The sequence below is a fragment of the Gopherus flavomarginatus genome, chromosome 8 (assembly GCF_025201925.1).
Source record: "Gopherus flavomarginatus isolate rGopFla2 chromosome 8, rGopFla2.mat.asm, whole genome shotgun sequence".
NCBI classification, from domain to species: Eukaryota; Metazoa; Chordata; order Testudines; family Testudinidae; genus Gopherus; species Gopherus flavomarginatus.
In genome coordinates, this window is record NC_066624.1 from 63,128,491 (window position 1) to 63,143,237 (window position 14,747).

The following is a 14,747-nucleotide window of genomic DNA, read 5'->3' on the forward strand; positions in this document are numbered from 1 at the left end:
TCTCTGCAGCTTGAGGTCTTCAAACCACAATTTGAGGACTTCAATAACTCAGACATAGGTTAGGGGTTTGTTATTGAAGTGGATGGGTGAGATTCTGTGGCCTGCATTGTGCAGGAGGTCAGACTAGATGACCATAATGGTCCCTTCTGACTTTAAAGTCTATGAGTCTATAGTTCTGACACTCCCCAGAGAACAAGTTCTGACTGAATTGTTTCAGACACTGAAAAAGGCAAATTGATCAGAACTGTCACTAGGGGCTAGTTATTACAGCACTTGTGAACATGAATCTCTTTTTAGAAGGGAAAGAAGGTTCCTCCTTTCATTGAAGACCATCCAATATCACAGCAGCAGCTTTATCAAATAGAATTCCATAAGCTGTTCCTCAGCTGTAAGAAGTCTGCAAGGCGCAGAGTTGCTGGCACAGAGCGGCTGCAATGTCACAGGTGAAGCATTTTGGCAATGGAACCTTTGTGTGCCTCAGGTTTGCGAAGCACTCTAATCTTTCTGGATGAAGAGTGTCAATTGTGCAATTATTTGATTCATCTATAGTATTTGAATCAACAAGTTTTATTTTTCATTTGCAACTAGTACAAAACTATTCTAACACACTGTGTTATGTTTAAATGAAGTTTAAATATTTTAAGGAATAAATTATGTGGTATAGTAAACAACATCCACCTATTTTGGCCATAGGATAAACATGAGAAATCAGAACAAACAGATTTCATTACCTGAACAAGGCAAGTTTCAGCTCTCAAACCAAACACTGAGAAATAACTTTTAAAAATCTAAATAGAAGTTATTAAAATTGGTGGTTTAAAAAAAAAGTGTTTTTACTACTAATTTTAGTCATGATTTAAGCCATTTTGATGTAGCAAATCTGCTCTGCCTTTCAATGCTAACAAGTTTCTTTGAAATCCGTGTGGTTCCATGTCACTAAAAATACCGTTTTCGTTTTGAGAGGATGAATTCAGGGGGATGTGCGATTTTCCAAAGACAGCTGGGAGTTGGATGCCCAGTTCCCATTGAAAGTCAATGTGACATGGGCATCAAACTGCCCGTTTCCAGAGTCGTAAGAGCTAGTGCAACACACAAATCCTGGAATGGACAGTACACCTCATGTCTACGCTGAGCTGTTGCTATTAGAGATCAGGAGACCTTCATGCCCAGTGCAGGATTCTTGCACCTTCTTCTAAAGCAGCTTGTGCTCTCCACTGTCAGAGAGAGGATACTGGATGGAATGGACCTTGGGTCTGACCCCGCCTGGCAATTCTTATGCCCCTTTGTGTCTTTGAAGATCTCTCCTATGGGCTTACTGACAGTGGACTATATCCTTTCCCACATGGGGCCCAAGTCAAAGCTGGACTCTCCTGGCTATCTATCTTTTCATCTACTGAAAGAAACAGAGGAGAAATACATTCTTATACTTTTGTAAAAGGAGAAAATATCACTTTATTTTCAATATACAGATTAAGTTCCACCATAAAATAATACACATGAATAAAAATATTTTGCTTTTAAAACAAGACTAATTCTGCCATGTCCCTTTCTTGACTGATCACAATCTGTCTGGAATCAGGCATACAACCCCCTCCTTTCGGAAGCTGTTTCCTAATGTGACTATAGTACTCCACAAGCTACACTGCATCTATCTAGTGCATAAAATGCCTTCACTCCACATACAAAAGCTACATCTTCATGTACATTTGCAAATACTAGTTGGGTACAACACTACTCCATCATCTTCCTGCACCCAAAACTAGTCTTCTTCCAAACCTAGAGGAATTACTCCCTATAATGGAGGTAAATCCAGCAAGTTATCGCAGCCCCGAGTCTCTTCAGTGATGGATAAAGATGACATCCTAGAGTGACATGCAGCACATGTGCATATGCAGTATGAACTGCAAGCCACCAGATACTGAAATGAGAACAATATACATATTTCACTTCAGCAAAGCTCTCTCAATAATGTAATTATTCCAATAATTTGATTTCTTGGTTCTTTTCATTCAAAAAGAGATACTCCCATCCTAGCTTGTTTAAGATAGTCAACAATACTTGATTCCACACACAACAGAGGTGTATGTTATTGCTTGCAGCATAAGCGTATTTGCTACAGAAGATTCAGGCCTAGACAAGAGATTCAGTTGTAAAGCAAGAGCACCAGAAGGTGCCCCACACCAGCTTTACAGTCTGGGTACTACAGAGTTTGAAGGTTCTTCATTGTCCTGCTGTATACCATACAGAGGGCAGTAGAACAATGTTGCAAGTGTGCATCCTTCCATCCTCTAGGGGATGGCATCAGTGACAAGGATCTCCCCCAGCACTGACTTAGGTATGCAAGAGCAGTTAGCATCTAGAAATAGCAACTCCTGCTAATGTAAGGGTTAAATCAGATCAGCATCAAAAATCCACATTCCCTACCTGAAGGGTGGGTGATCTCGGCTGTCGTGACAAGCGTTCAAGTCAATGCTCTATTCTATCAAGTATTGGCAGAACAGGGTTTCAGATCATCTCACAATATCTTGGATAGGGTTTACTTTCCCAGCAGGACTAGCTGAGTCCATTTTTCCCCCCGATTTTCAGAGCACAGATGACCTACGTAGTGTTTCAGGATGCAGGTATGTTGTACCGGGGTACTGTGCTTATATAATTTATTATGTTCTGTTATATGCATTGCATGTTATTTAGCAAGGGTTAAGTTATTAGAATAAATGAATAGGATAGTTGATATTGCCTTTTAGCCATTTTCTTTCCCTTGTAAGTAAAAAGACAGGATCTTGCCTGTCTCTGTGTTAATTAGATTAGAGGAATTTCAAAGGCCCAGGCCTCTGAATGTACGAAAAGATAGTTGCCAGATTTAGTAAGCTCTAATTTATGATGCCTTTCTTGTTCAATATAAAATACTGCTATTTGATACCTTTTGAAGGTTTCTGTAAAGAACTGTTTGTGTGAATAAGGAATGCATGCATCAGGAAAAGATAAGGTGCGAAGGCCATTGTTAGCCAGATGGCCAAGGGAGAAGAAGTGAAGAGACTCAAAGACACCAGAGAACCATCAACACGCATCCATGGTTGAGGAGGGGCAGATTGACAACCCTGAGGTGAAGGCTGGCACTTTTAAACACAAGGTAATTGACTGAATCGAAACCAGACTGGAGATGTTCTGGGCCATCAAAAGATAACACCCACTGAGGAGTAACCGGTCACAAACTGACACAACAAAATCCATAGACTTCAGCAGAGAAGAACAACTATAAGAACAGGGTGCTTTGCCATGGGGGCTTTGGGTTCGTCTTGCCAACAACTCCAGGAGCATCAGATCACGAATGACAGAGCCCGACTCCCCTCTGTGACCAATCTGGCTGGCCACTAGATTGAGCCAGACTCTGGACTGGTAACTATAACATCGACTGGCAGAACTGCGTGCAAGCTGTATGCGAGACTGAAAAACATATGCTAACTGTTGTATTCTCAATAAATGTGGTGTGTTGCCTTTTCCCCTATAAAAAGATCTTGTGTGCTCTTTATAAGCAAAACAGTTACCTAACAAAACAGCTGACCAAAATGTTTAGGAAAAGACTGGATTTCCCGACCTACCTCTCTGATTGACATTGGAAGTTACAATAAATATTTTTAGGGAGTAATTACAGCAGCCATTGAGATCTCTTCTTTGCAAAAGCAGATCCAAAGGCTAGATTTAGATTGACAGCATGATACAAAAACATCGGGTTATTCTAGACAGCTTGGTCCAAGAGCACCAGCCACTGATGGAACTGGCCATCTAGAATGAGTCACCTTAGCTAAAAAACTTAAAATTGCTACCTACATTAAAACAACCTGAAGGTGTTCTTGTTTTAGAACCTCTTTCACTGAGCTACCTTTTTGTGAACTCTGGTGTTGACTATCATCACTGTTTCCAATTTCCCAATGAGATCACACAACTAAAAATGACTCGCTTTCTACACACATTTTTGGGTACGATGTTATGTACAAATGTAAAGCTGATTGTTGCAGCAGGTCACCTAAAACTCCTCTTCCCTGGAACAAGTTCTGGTGGCAGATTGGCCAAAATGGGAATACCTGCAAACGTGAATATGCTGACCACCTAGCTACTTAAGTACTCATTCGCTAACCTTTGCTCTGAATCACTGACTGGGGACTGCTCGGCAATGCACAATCACTTGTGCATTTTCCTGGCGAGACCAGGGGGTGGATTGCAGCAAATGGGTATAAGACTGTGCTAGGCTCAAATTCATGCTTTGTAAAGTCTCCAAATTTTCAATACAACAGAATGAGGTAGCATTGAACAGTCTTTGCGATAGAACTGATTCCATTTTTGAGTTCTAATAATGTACCCCCTTGCTACATGTTTTAGTCTGTGAGCCAGAGGCTTTTGAGGGCGGGGGGGAGATAAAAAAAATTAAGAGGAAGAATTAGGCCAATGATTTTGAAAAATCTGCCTTTTTGGTATCAGCACTAAGCACTGCTCTCTGTCAGCTGGAGAGAAATACAAAACACTGCAGTTTCATTCTTTTCTTTTTTGTTTTTAAAGCCCAAGGGACTTCTGCACAATCTGCTTGGCAATTTTGTTAAACTGTTCTCTGTCCTCCCGCCACATTTTGGAGGCATCAACATTGGCTCCACTTTCATCATTTGGTTCTGAAATGAGAAAGACACAACAGGTAGGCAGGTTACTCACTGAGGACTTTGCTTCTTCAAATGCTGCCTCTGCACATTCACCCTCCTGTGTGCCTGAGATACCATCCGCACCAAGGGGAATGTAGAGGCCTTTGGAGAGGAAATCCCACTATACATGCAGTGCTCATCCAACTCCTTGTTTCATGTATCACACAGAAAACAGAGGAGAGTTTCAGCAAGGGTTTTTGGGGCGGGGGGGGGGGAAGCTTAAGTGATTGGTATTGGTGCTCTCATAGGAGCTGAACCTCAGCACTTAAGACAGTATTTTGTCACCAATGAGGCAGTCAGCAGATTAGTGGAGGTTTCTAACACTACAGGCTGCCACCTGGCAAACCTCTTTCTGGTTCTGGAGATTCATGAAAACCCAGATTTCTCTCCAGCCCCACCACTGCAGGTCATCACCTGCACCTGGGGGAAGAGTGCCCAGAAACACACACAACATTCACTTCTAGAGCAACCTTCATCCAAGAATCTGAGAACTGTGAGGTCGGCAACTTGTTTTACAGTCAGCTAAACTGAGGTACAGAGACTTCCCCAAGATTAATAAAGAACAGGGGTGAAAGGGGGAGCATAATTACTTCTTAAAGATCACACAGACAGCGGCAACTGAGAATAGAACCCAGGAGCCCTGGCTCCCAGCTCCTACCTCTTGCATCTGCCAGTTTGCTTTCATGGTTTGATCACAAGCAATTGGAGCCATTTCATGACAAGAAGGCAATAAAGCTCATGAAGTCTCTTGTGACTGTACATGAACTTCAGATCCAAACTAATCCAACTACAGATGATTTGACCAGTTCAGGACACTGAAACACTAACCTGAGGATCACCAATCTCCAAACCTAGCTTCTTCCAAGCCTGTGATCCTCCAGACCTTTCTCACTACTCCTAGAGGATCAGATTGTGGGACTCTGTATCTCTAGCAACCTCTCCACTAGGCCCCAGCTGCCTTCAGTTTCCAATCTCTGGTAAGCACAACTCCAGAGCGCACAGTTTGAATCTGCAAACAGCCAGGATCCAGGAGAGGGGCTTCCAGAATCTCTGCTACAAAAAGGATATTCAAAAGTGTGTCTCTTGGAAGGGGAAAAAGGGAAACAAAGTCACAAGGACAGAAGAGTCCACGCAGCTACTGGAGCATTGGAAAGCCTGGATAAGATGGTGGCACAACCCAAACCTTTTGAGGCCCACACATCACTGTATTAAGCGTTATGATTTTTAATGTATAGCTGGGAATTGAACTGATTTGGGGACAGTCTTGATGTTAAAAATTGGACCAAGTAGAGTGCTTTGTGTCCTGTTAATTCAGGTTTTCTGTTCCTAAAACCTTGGATTTTACATCTTGATGGTCACGCTGTGATTATGGTCGACTGTAGTATTTCTTCCCTGAGTGTATACATCCAGAATACCTCTCTAGGTTCTTAGCCAGCCTTCATCATAACAGCATTTAAGCATCTAAATTATACTTTTAATCACTCAGTACCAAATTATTCAAGGGACACGTTTCTATCTTCTCCAGTTATTAGATGGCCAAACTTTAGAAACTTATCTCCAGGGTAGAAGTCTGTGTGAATTATTATTACATTAACTACAGGGCTTGCAGGGATGTCCCTGAAACACTGACCTCTTAGATGACCTATCAGAGTGAGAAGCAAAAACTGAACCCAGATTTCACACACAATAGCAGAGAGCACTAACTGGGCCTCACAGATCTCCATGGCGGTGCCACTGGCCTAGAGAGAAGCAGTGTGAGGTTGCACGCAAACCTGGAGCTACCAATTTCCTGATCTAGTCCAGGTATTTTTAGGGTACTGGTACATTAATAAAGCAGTAAGTGGCTGTTATGGCCCCGACAAATCTTGCTGTTGCAGAACAAGGTCTGAGACCTTTGACTGCCTAACAAAGACAAATATCAAAGTAAATACATTAACCATGCTTCAGAAATGCTATCCCAGCTGAGCAACTCCAGATGAGGCACTAATCCTTACCTGCTAACATGCTAACCACTGACAAGAGGATCTTCTCCACGCTCTGCACTGGGCTCCACCGCTCAGCGCTGCTCTCGTACCCCATGGGATCATCCCCTGGAGCATGCAGAATGGAAATGCAAACTCGCCCATCGGGGTAAACTGAAGAGAAAGCAGAGGAGATGAAAAGCTTTTTATAAATGATACATTTGCCCCTTTGGGCTCCTCAGCCCAGCAATGATTTATGTGCAGAGATGACCGGACTTGCTCAGCCCTTGCCTCCACACAGCTGCTCCTGAACCCAAGGGGACACTTTCCCTTCAGAAGGCAACAGGACAAGTTATGGGTGTTTTGTTATCTTCCCTGAACTAGGAAGGGAGAAACTAACTTTACCACCATTGTAGCCCACGTCACAGAGGTGGGCCGTAAAAATCAGATCTCATGCACAGGAGAAAAAATAATACTCTATAGTGAAAGTAGGCAGCAAATTAGAGCCAAACATTTTTCAGCATTGCTACTGCCCAAGCTTCTCTCTCCCAGGGTACGTCCAGACTACCCGCCGGATCGGCGGGTAGCAATTGATTTATCTATCGCATCTTGTCTAAACACGATATATCGATCCCTGAACGCGTTCCCGTCAACTCCGGAACTTCACCAGAGCGAGTGGCACTAGCAGAGTCGACGGGGGAGCTGCGGCCGTCGATCCTGCACCGTGAGGATGGGAGGTAAGTCGAAATAAGATATGTCGACTTCAGCTACGGTATTCCCGTAGCTGAAGTTGCGTATCTTACATAGACACCCCCCCCTAAAGTGTAGACCAGACCCCAGTGACTCTGCAATATGGATTACTGTACCACCAGAAAATTGTTACCCTGTAATTTCCAAAGCGAACCACAATTCATTATTTTCTGCTCATGTTTCTAGCCTCCCTACAGCCTTTCGCCCTGTCCTCACACCCATTCCAAATTACTCTCACCTGTAAGTTTAATTAACATACTCCTTCTGGAACAGAGATGGAGCTATTAGAGTGGATCTCACCCCAATGCCCACAATACTCTGTTAGTCTCCTCCCTGCAACTGGATACAAGATACTCTGACACCCCAAGAACTCCACCCTCTGCTGGATTTTCAACGCAGCGTAGGAAATTTTAGCCATATAAAGCTAATGGATGATATACAGCTAAGTCACCCAGGCTTCTTGAAAACTTCAGTCCCTGCAGAACTTTCCTTACATTAAGATTGGATCTATACAGGAGTCAACTGGGAGATCAGTTCCCATGGTGACAGGCATGGTGATTGTCAAGAATCTTAACTGATGTAATAATATACCATAATGTGCAGGAAGGGCAGAGTAGGTGAATGATCAGTACTTGCACAAATTCCATGGCTTGACATGAAATATGGATTAAACAGGTACCTAAATCTTAGCCAGAACTTAAAGTGGTTGACATTCCAGAGCTTGTGTACTAGGGGTGGGAAACATGCAGGGCAGGTGAGACCAGAGTTTTCCCTCTAGTATTGTCAGACTTTAATGAATCAGAAGATGGGTCCGGGCACATAATTTGAGTTATAATAAAAGGTTCAAACGTTTTGTGTGTTGCTTTAATAACTAATTAAATCAGTAACCAATAGCTCTGTGCAGAATGCCACGGGCCTGTTGCGATACTCCAATCTTTTAAACTGTACACTGTAATACTAAAAGTTTAAAAAAACCTTTGCTGAAATTCACATCCAAGAATCTGAGCTGTGCCACGTGTTGAGCAGAGCACCTGGCCTCACAGCAGCATCCCATCAGGAATCTCATTAAGATGCTACTTTTTCTTCTCTTAAAAATATTCCTCACATTAGCTACTTTTAAGTTACAGAACAGCACAGAAGAATCTACCCCAGATTCACATTATTTTTCTGACCATACACCACACGGCATACACCATAAGAGAATTCAGATGTAGTGTAACTGCAAGAGTTCCTGCAATGATCCCCACGCAAGACAGACCCACTTTTGAGTCCTGACCCTTGCTGTGCCATGACCAAGAAAGCATGATAAGAGAAAGTTAGATGAGGAGAAAAGACAGTCCCAGAAAGACACAAAACTGTCCACTGGTTAGGAGAGTTCCCACCACACTTCAGATCTGAGGTTAAATGAGAGAAAATAGTCTTTGGGGGAACACCTGATGTCCTGCTACAATAGTTGCCCCTTTAAAAAATTATGTATGAAAATAAAGTCTTTAAAAAAACCAAAAACCTGTTGAATGAAACTTACTGTTTGGATGAAACATCTCACATGTGAACCTCATCTTCGGAGGACTCAGAGGATAATCAAGAGGGAAGCTCAGGATAGCTGGGAAAACACCATACTCAAAACAGGTATCCTCTGGGCCCCTAGAAACAAATGAAACAAATTAAGTACCTGACTGCAGTGTAAATGACTCTCTCTGCAATAGTCATTTATTAAGAGGATTAATCAGAGAAATACAATTTAACCTGGATGTTGTGAACATCAAAAAGAAACCGGAAAGAAAAGTATATTGCCCTATCAGTACTCCTGCAATCAGAGTCAAAATGTAAAGAAAAACATTATGCACACACCTGAGATTCCACTAAAATTCAAATACTACAGTTACGGTAGGGGTCAGAAAAACAAAAGATCCCAGCAGTTGAGCATAACAAAAGGATTATTCATAAAAGACTGTAAGCAGTTAGGGGCAGGGACTCTCTTACTGTGTGTTTATAACACTGAGCACAGCAGGGCACAGAACCTGAATGGAGCTGTCAGCTGCTACTGCAATAAAAGAAGTTAAGCATCTCAGAAGATGGCACATCAGTAGCAGCAAATTACTTATAATGTGCAGGGCACTATTCTTGTGCAACACATGCTAATGTCTATTTGACCGACAGACTTGGCCTGGCCTGGCCAGCATTAGCACCAATATCCCCCATTAAAAACTGTGGCTAATGACTAAGATCTTGTTGAAACTTGTTCTGAAAAGTCTGATATTTGTTTTCAAGTTTACATTTCAGGAGAAAGGTGGTGACATCAACTCCCAGCATCAGTCACTGCTGTTCAGAGCTTGTCTCCTCAAAGTACGAAACACAGGCTTGCAATGTTCCCGTTCAAAGACTGGGTCCCTTCCTCACCACCATGGCACACAAAGCTTGATTTGCCCCATGTGACCATTATCTCATTACAACCATGGGAAAAGTGATCGAAATGGCACTGTTAAGTTATTTCTCCTTAGGTTTCCAGTCCTCTTCACACAGCTTTTGACAGCTAAGTGGACTCTGGGAACTGAAATTTGTTCCCTGAGCTTTCCTCTATAATGCACACCCAGGGGTGTGCTATTTTAGGATATTTACGAGTGGAGAACTGCTGGCATTTGATTACTCTAAGATAGTAGTCACCAACCAGTCGACTGTGATCTCCAGCTGCGCAGCGGGGCTGCCGCTAAGACAGGTTCCCTGCCTGCCCCAGACCCATGCCACTCCTGGAAGCAGCTGGCACAGGTCTCCCTCCGCATGCTGTTCCTGCCTTTAAGCACCGCCCCTGCAGCTCCCATTGGCTGGGAATGGGGAGCTGTGGCCAATGGGAGCTGCGGGGGTGATGCCTGCAGAGAGGGGGAAGAGTGTGGAGCCACGTGTTGCCCGTGCCCCTCCCCCCCACCACTTCCCAAAGGGCACACTGGCGCTTTCCAGGAGTGGTGTGAGACCAAGGTAGGCAGGGACAAGGAGCTGCTGGAGGTATGTGCTGAATGGCGAGAGGCCACACCCCAACCCCCTCTCCCAGAGCCAGCACCCCAAACCCCCTCCTGAACCCCAAAGCCCCAGCCCTGACTCCCCTCCCACAGCGAGCACCTCAAACCCCCTCCTGTACCACAGCACTATGCTCCAGCCCAGAGCCTCCTCCTGAATCTGATCTCCCTCCCAGAGCTTGCACCCCTCACCTCCTCCTGCACTTCAACCCCCTGCCCCAGGCTCATCCCAGAGCCCCCTCCCACACTACAAATCCCTCGGCCCCAGACTATAGCTCGCAACCGCTCCTGAACCCCAACCCTCTACCCTAGCCCGGTGAAAGTGAGTGAGTGATGGAGAGACAGTGAGTGACGGAGAGATCCTGGGTTGCCCTTAAATTCAAAAAGTGATTTTGGGTGTAAAAAAGGTTGGAGACCATTGCTCTAAGAAAACCAAGAACAGAGACCCTGTTTTAGGGGATACATACACCTGTCAGGAATGACACACAGGAGGCAGATAGATTGAAAAGAGGTACGGCAAAGTTCTGTGCTTTCCATTAGGCAGCACAGATGGTGGCAGATGAGTTTGACTTAACTTAAAAATGGCAGACCAAAGACTACCAGCTACTAATACCATACCAACATCCAACCAGCACTGGGCCCTTCAGACCACCTAGATATCTGAAAGCACCCCACCCAAAGGAGGCCTGCAGGAAAGGGAAAGAATCAGAACACCTAGTGCAAGTGGTATACAGCCCCAAATGTTAGGCCATAAATGGAGCAGTAAGGGCACTAGACACAGTGAGCAGTAATTAGTCCTACAAGCCTAGTTAACTCCTCTGAAAAGGTCACATGCATGCAAAGACAGCACAGCACGGGAGCAAGCTGTACAGCCGGAGGTGCAGGCGACTGGAGCAACGTGGAGGAAAAGGCCAGGGAGCCACAGGGTTATCAACCTTTTACCTGCTCAGCCAGAGTCTACCCACAAACGTCTAATTGCACAGCCTGCCCAGTCAAACCACTCAGCACATGCACAGATGGGCCGACATGGCAAAAACTCAGTATGTCTGGTGTTGATGCTATTTCCCTCGCTAGACACCTCAAAACCCAGCCCTTTGCACCCTTCTGCTCTCCCTCTCACTAGCATACAGTAGCTTCACCAGACTGCTAGAGCAGTGCAGCTATATCGGTGCAGCTGCACTAGTGTAGCACTTCTAGTGTCAACTAGCCCTCAGTGTTACATAAGATCCCTGCAGCAACTCCAGCCATGAAAAAGTCACAACGGGAAATGGGTCATTTCAGCTGTATATACCCAATAAGTGTTTTAGTCTGTTCCTCTCTTCCCAGTTTCTGCTCTGCAACATGTCCCGTTTCCCATGGACATGGCTTGCAACTTCCTTGTTCCCTTCCCCCAGGGCACTCCTCTCCTACTGGCAGTTCCAGTCCTGTTGACATCCCCTAGCTGAGTAGTCTGGGGCCCTCTGGGGGGCCATCAGCAGGTTTCACGGGGTCCTCCAAGCAGGGCCAGTGTTAGATTTGCTGGGGCCCAGGGCAGAAAGCTGAAGCCCCACCATGTGGGGCTGAAGCCCAGAGCCCTGAGCTCTGCCACCTGCAGCTGAAGCCAAAGCCTGAGTAACTCAGCATCAGAGGGTCCACTGTGGCCTGGGGCCCCAGGCAGGTGCCCTGCTTGCTACCCCCTAACGTCGGCCCTGGCTTTTATATGCAGAAAACCAGTTGTTGGGGGCACAGGTGGGCCGTGGAGTTTTTCTATTACGTTGCAGGGGGCTCTGAAAGAAAAAGGTTGAGAACCTCTCCCCTAGCTTTTCTGTGGGCCATAATTGGCAGGTCCAGTCGGGAGGAGGTGTAAGAGCTGCCCCCACAATGTAGCAGCAGCCTGCACACTGGTAGAAGCAGATGGAAACAAGAAGTTACAAGACAAAGCTATCCAGAGCAGCAGCAGTTACCGACTACCATGCCTCATCTAGTCACCAGTGGGTTTGTGCAGGAGCTTGGGCACCTTGCGATAACCATGTATCAACAGAAGTCTTTCCCACTTCGGCATGGCAACTGCCTTGTGCTATGACAGTCATCAGGAGGCAGGCACCCAAACCCTTGTCGAGTAGAAAACCTCAGATTTCATTACATGTTTCCTGAGCTCTTCTAAAGAGCACAAACAGTTAACCTGCTCTTATCCCACTTCCCATACACTTAAACCCAAACATGGGGTTGGGAGGGAGGGGAATATCAAAGCTTGCACATTAAATTACTAGGAAGGTCGCAACACTCTGTTCAATTATACCCACACACCCCGCTAATTACGCAATCTGGCTCCAAGGCATGTTCCAGGATTTGGGCGTCTGCATGTCAAGGGGAAATAGCCAGCAGGTATGGCACTTTTGCTTCTTTGAAGATACCTTTGTGCTATACACAGGGATGTCAAATATAGCAGGTCAAAAATCATTTTATAAGATAGGGATTTGGTGGGGACTCATGTAATTGACCTACCAAGAGTCGAACTGTCAGTATCAACTACAGCCACATGTCAGGACTTCTTACCACTTGAGACAAAATACTAAACACTTCAGGAAGCATAACTGCTGTATATGGGGTCCCCACACCTCTCAGCTTTCAGACTCTTGTTCTGTGACATATCCAAGGCATACACAATACTACGTGCAATTACATACATCAGAGCTCTTGTGAAAGTGTTCTCTCTCATATGCATCTAGTTCACAAAATAACCAAGTGTAGTGTCAAAGGGTGACCCTGCTTTGACAGGCCGTGGCATGACAGGTGCAGCTGCCTCAGTTTCCCCATTCAGAATCCCGCCAAACAGCCTCTCTTAATGCAGATGGCCTTTGTGGGGTTAATTTATCATAGAAATCCTGTGCACCTAATTCACAAAAAAAAAGTCCCACAACCACAGTCCAGAATTCCCCCTGCATAGTCCAAACAAGTACATGCAACATACAGCCTGGGCATCTCCCACCCAGTCCTCTCCTATTCTCATCTCAGGACAGCCAGCCCAGCCCTTCTACTTGGAGTGCATCCCCACTCTTCCCAGTGGGAACCTCCACAGCCTTTGTGCCTGGAGAACATATTTAGCAGGAAACATCCCTGCCAAGAGAGCATCCTTCACTCCTCTGGGTCCAACTCTCTGATCCTGGAGATGTCAGTCACTGGGTATCTTTCTTTACCTGATTCTCCCTGTCCTTTATAGCCCGCAAGTGCTGTTCTGCCCTCTTAGTTGGCCTGTAGACTGAAGTTCAAGGTCTACAAGCCACAAGAACTGAGTAGGATTGCTCCTCAAAAGTGTGGGGATTTAGAAAGGCTGGACAGGTTAGTGAGAACGATGAACATAGACACTAGACATGCGCTTTCTGCTCCTCAGATTACTGTAAGATCAGAGAAATGCATAAATAAATAGCCAGCGAGAATCAAAATTACACCAGTCATGCTTGCCTTCCTCATGGTTAGTCAGGGTAATTCAGTCCTGTGCTTCAGTAATAAACACCACGAGCTGGCATTTATTCTGGTTACAGTTTAAATACATTTATGTATTAAATTCCTGAAAGTGTGTGAGGTTTCTGGTGCCTCCCAATCCCTTTTAAAAGCAACATGCAACCCTGGGGCTTTCTCTGCTCAGATATGCTAATACATGATCATATGCCCCATTTTTAGGACTTCTGTTAAACATGCCAATTGTTCTTGTTTTAGTCATTCGCTGTTGCGGGGATCAAGTTCAAAGGGAAACCATGAAGTGAAACCAAGATGGGATTTTCTACTATGAAATGCATAAGAAGGGTGTGAATTTTAGACCTAAACAACTTGACAGAATCCCATTAAGTTCAAGTAGTATGCCAAGAGCACTAAAATTAAGCAGTCATTTGGTAATCCCACCACCTAGTACGGAAAGGATCTCACAGCTCTCCACAAAACTTGAAGCTTCAACACCTTATGCTATGATCTTGTCTGACTTCCCATGCTAATCAGTCGGGTGTGGAGAGCAGTTGGACACCTCCAGGAAAAACCGATGATGCGGAAGCTATAATGGCACCACAGCAACTGGTGCTCTTTCCTTCTAGTTAGTACAGTATGGATCCAATGCTCCAATGTTAGGGAGCTGCTGGAAATGGCATCTTTCAAATGAAGTGCAAAACCAACTATCACAAAAGATATGTTGCTATAGTTAAGTCCTGGAGTCCCCCTCAGCAAAGTTCACACCGGGAACTACATTCTGCCCACCTACATGCCTCCCCGTAGTTTCAGTTCCAACTCACCACTTTTCAAGCTAAACTGTTGTGATACTGCACAGAGCCTCAACACAGCCATCCGAAACATGGTTAATAACTAACTAC

General features: G+C 44.8%; 1 protein-coding gene across 3 annotated transcripts in view; it reads right to left on the reverse strand.

Moving 5' to 3' along the window:
* Positions 1-553: 553 nt before the first annotated feature.
* Positions 554-14,747, reverse strand: part of UBE2G2 (ubiquitin conjugating enzyme E2 G2) — a 41,551-nt gene continuing 27,357 nt past the window's right edge. For all 3 annotated transcript variants that reach the window (XM_050965713.1, XM_050965711.1, XM_050965710.1), the window contains 3 exons: positions 8,925-9,043; positions 6,683-6,823; positions 554-4,661 (listed from right to left, as the gene is read on the reverse strand). In XM_050965713.1, coding sequence (XP_050821670.1) covers positions 4,549-4,661; positions 6,683-6,823; positions 8,925-9,043 — 373 coding nt within the window. In that variant the 3' untranslated portion in view covers positions 554-4,548. The remainder of the gene's footprint in view (positions 4,662-6,682; positions 6,824-8,924; positions 9,044-14,747) is intronic.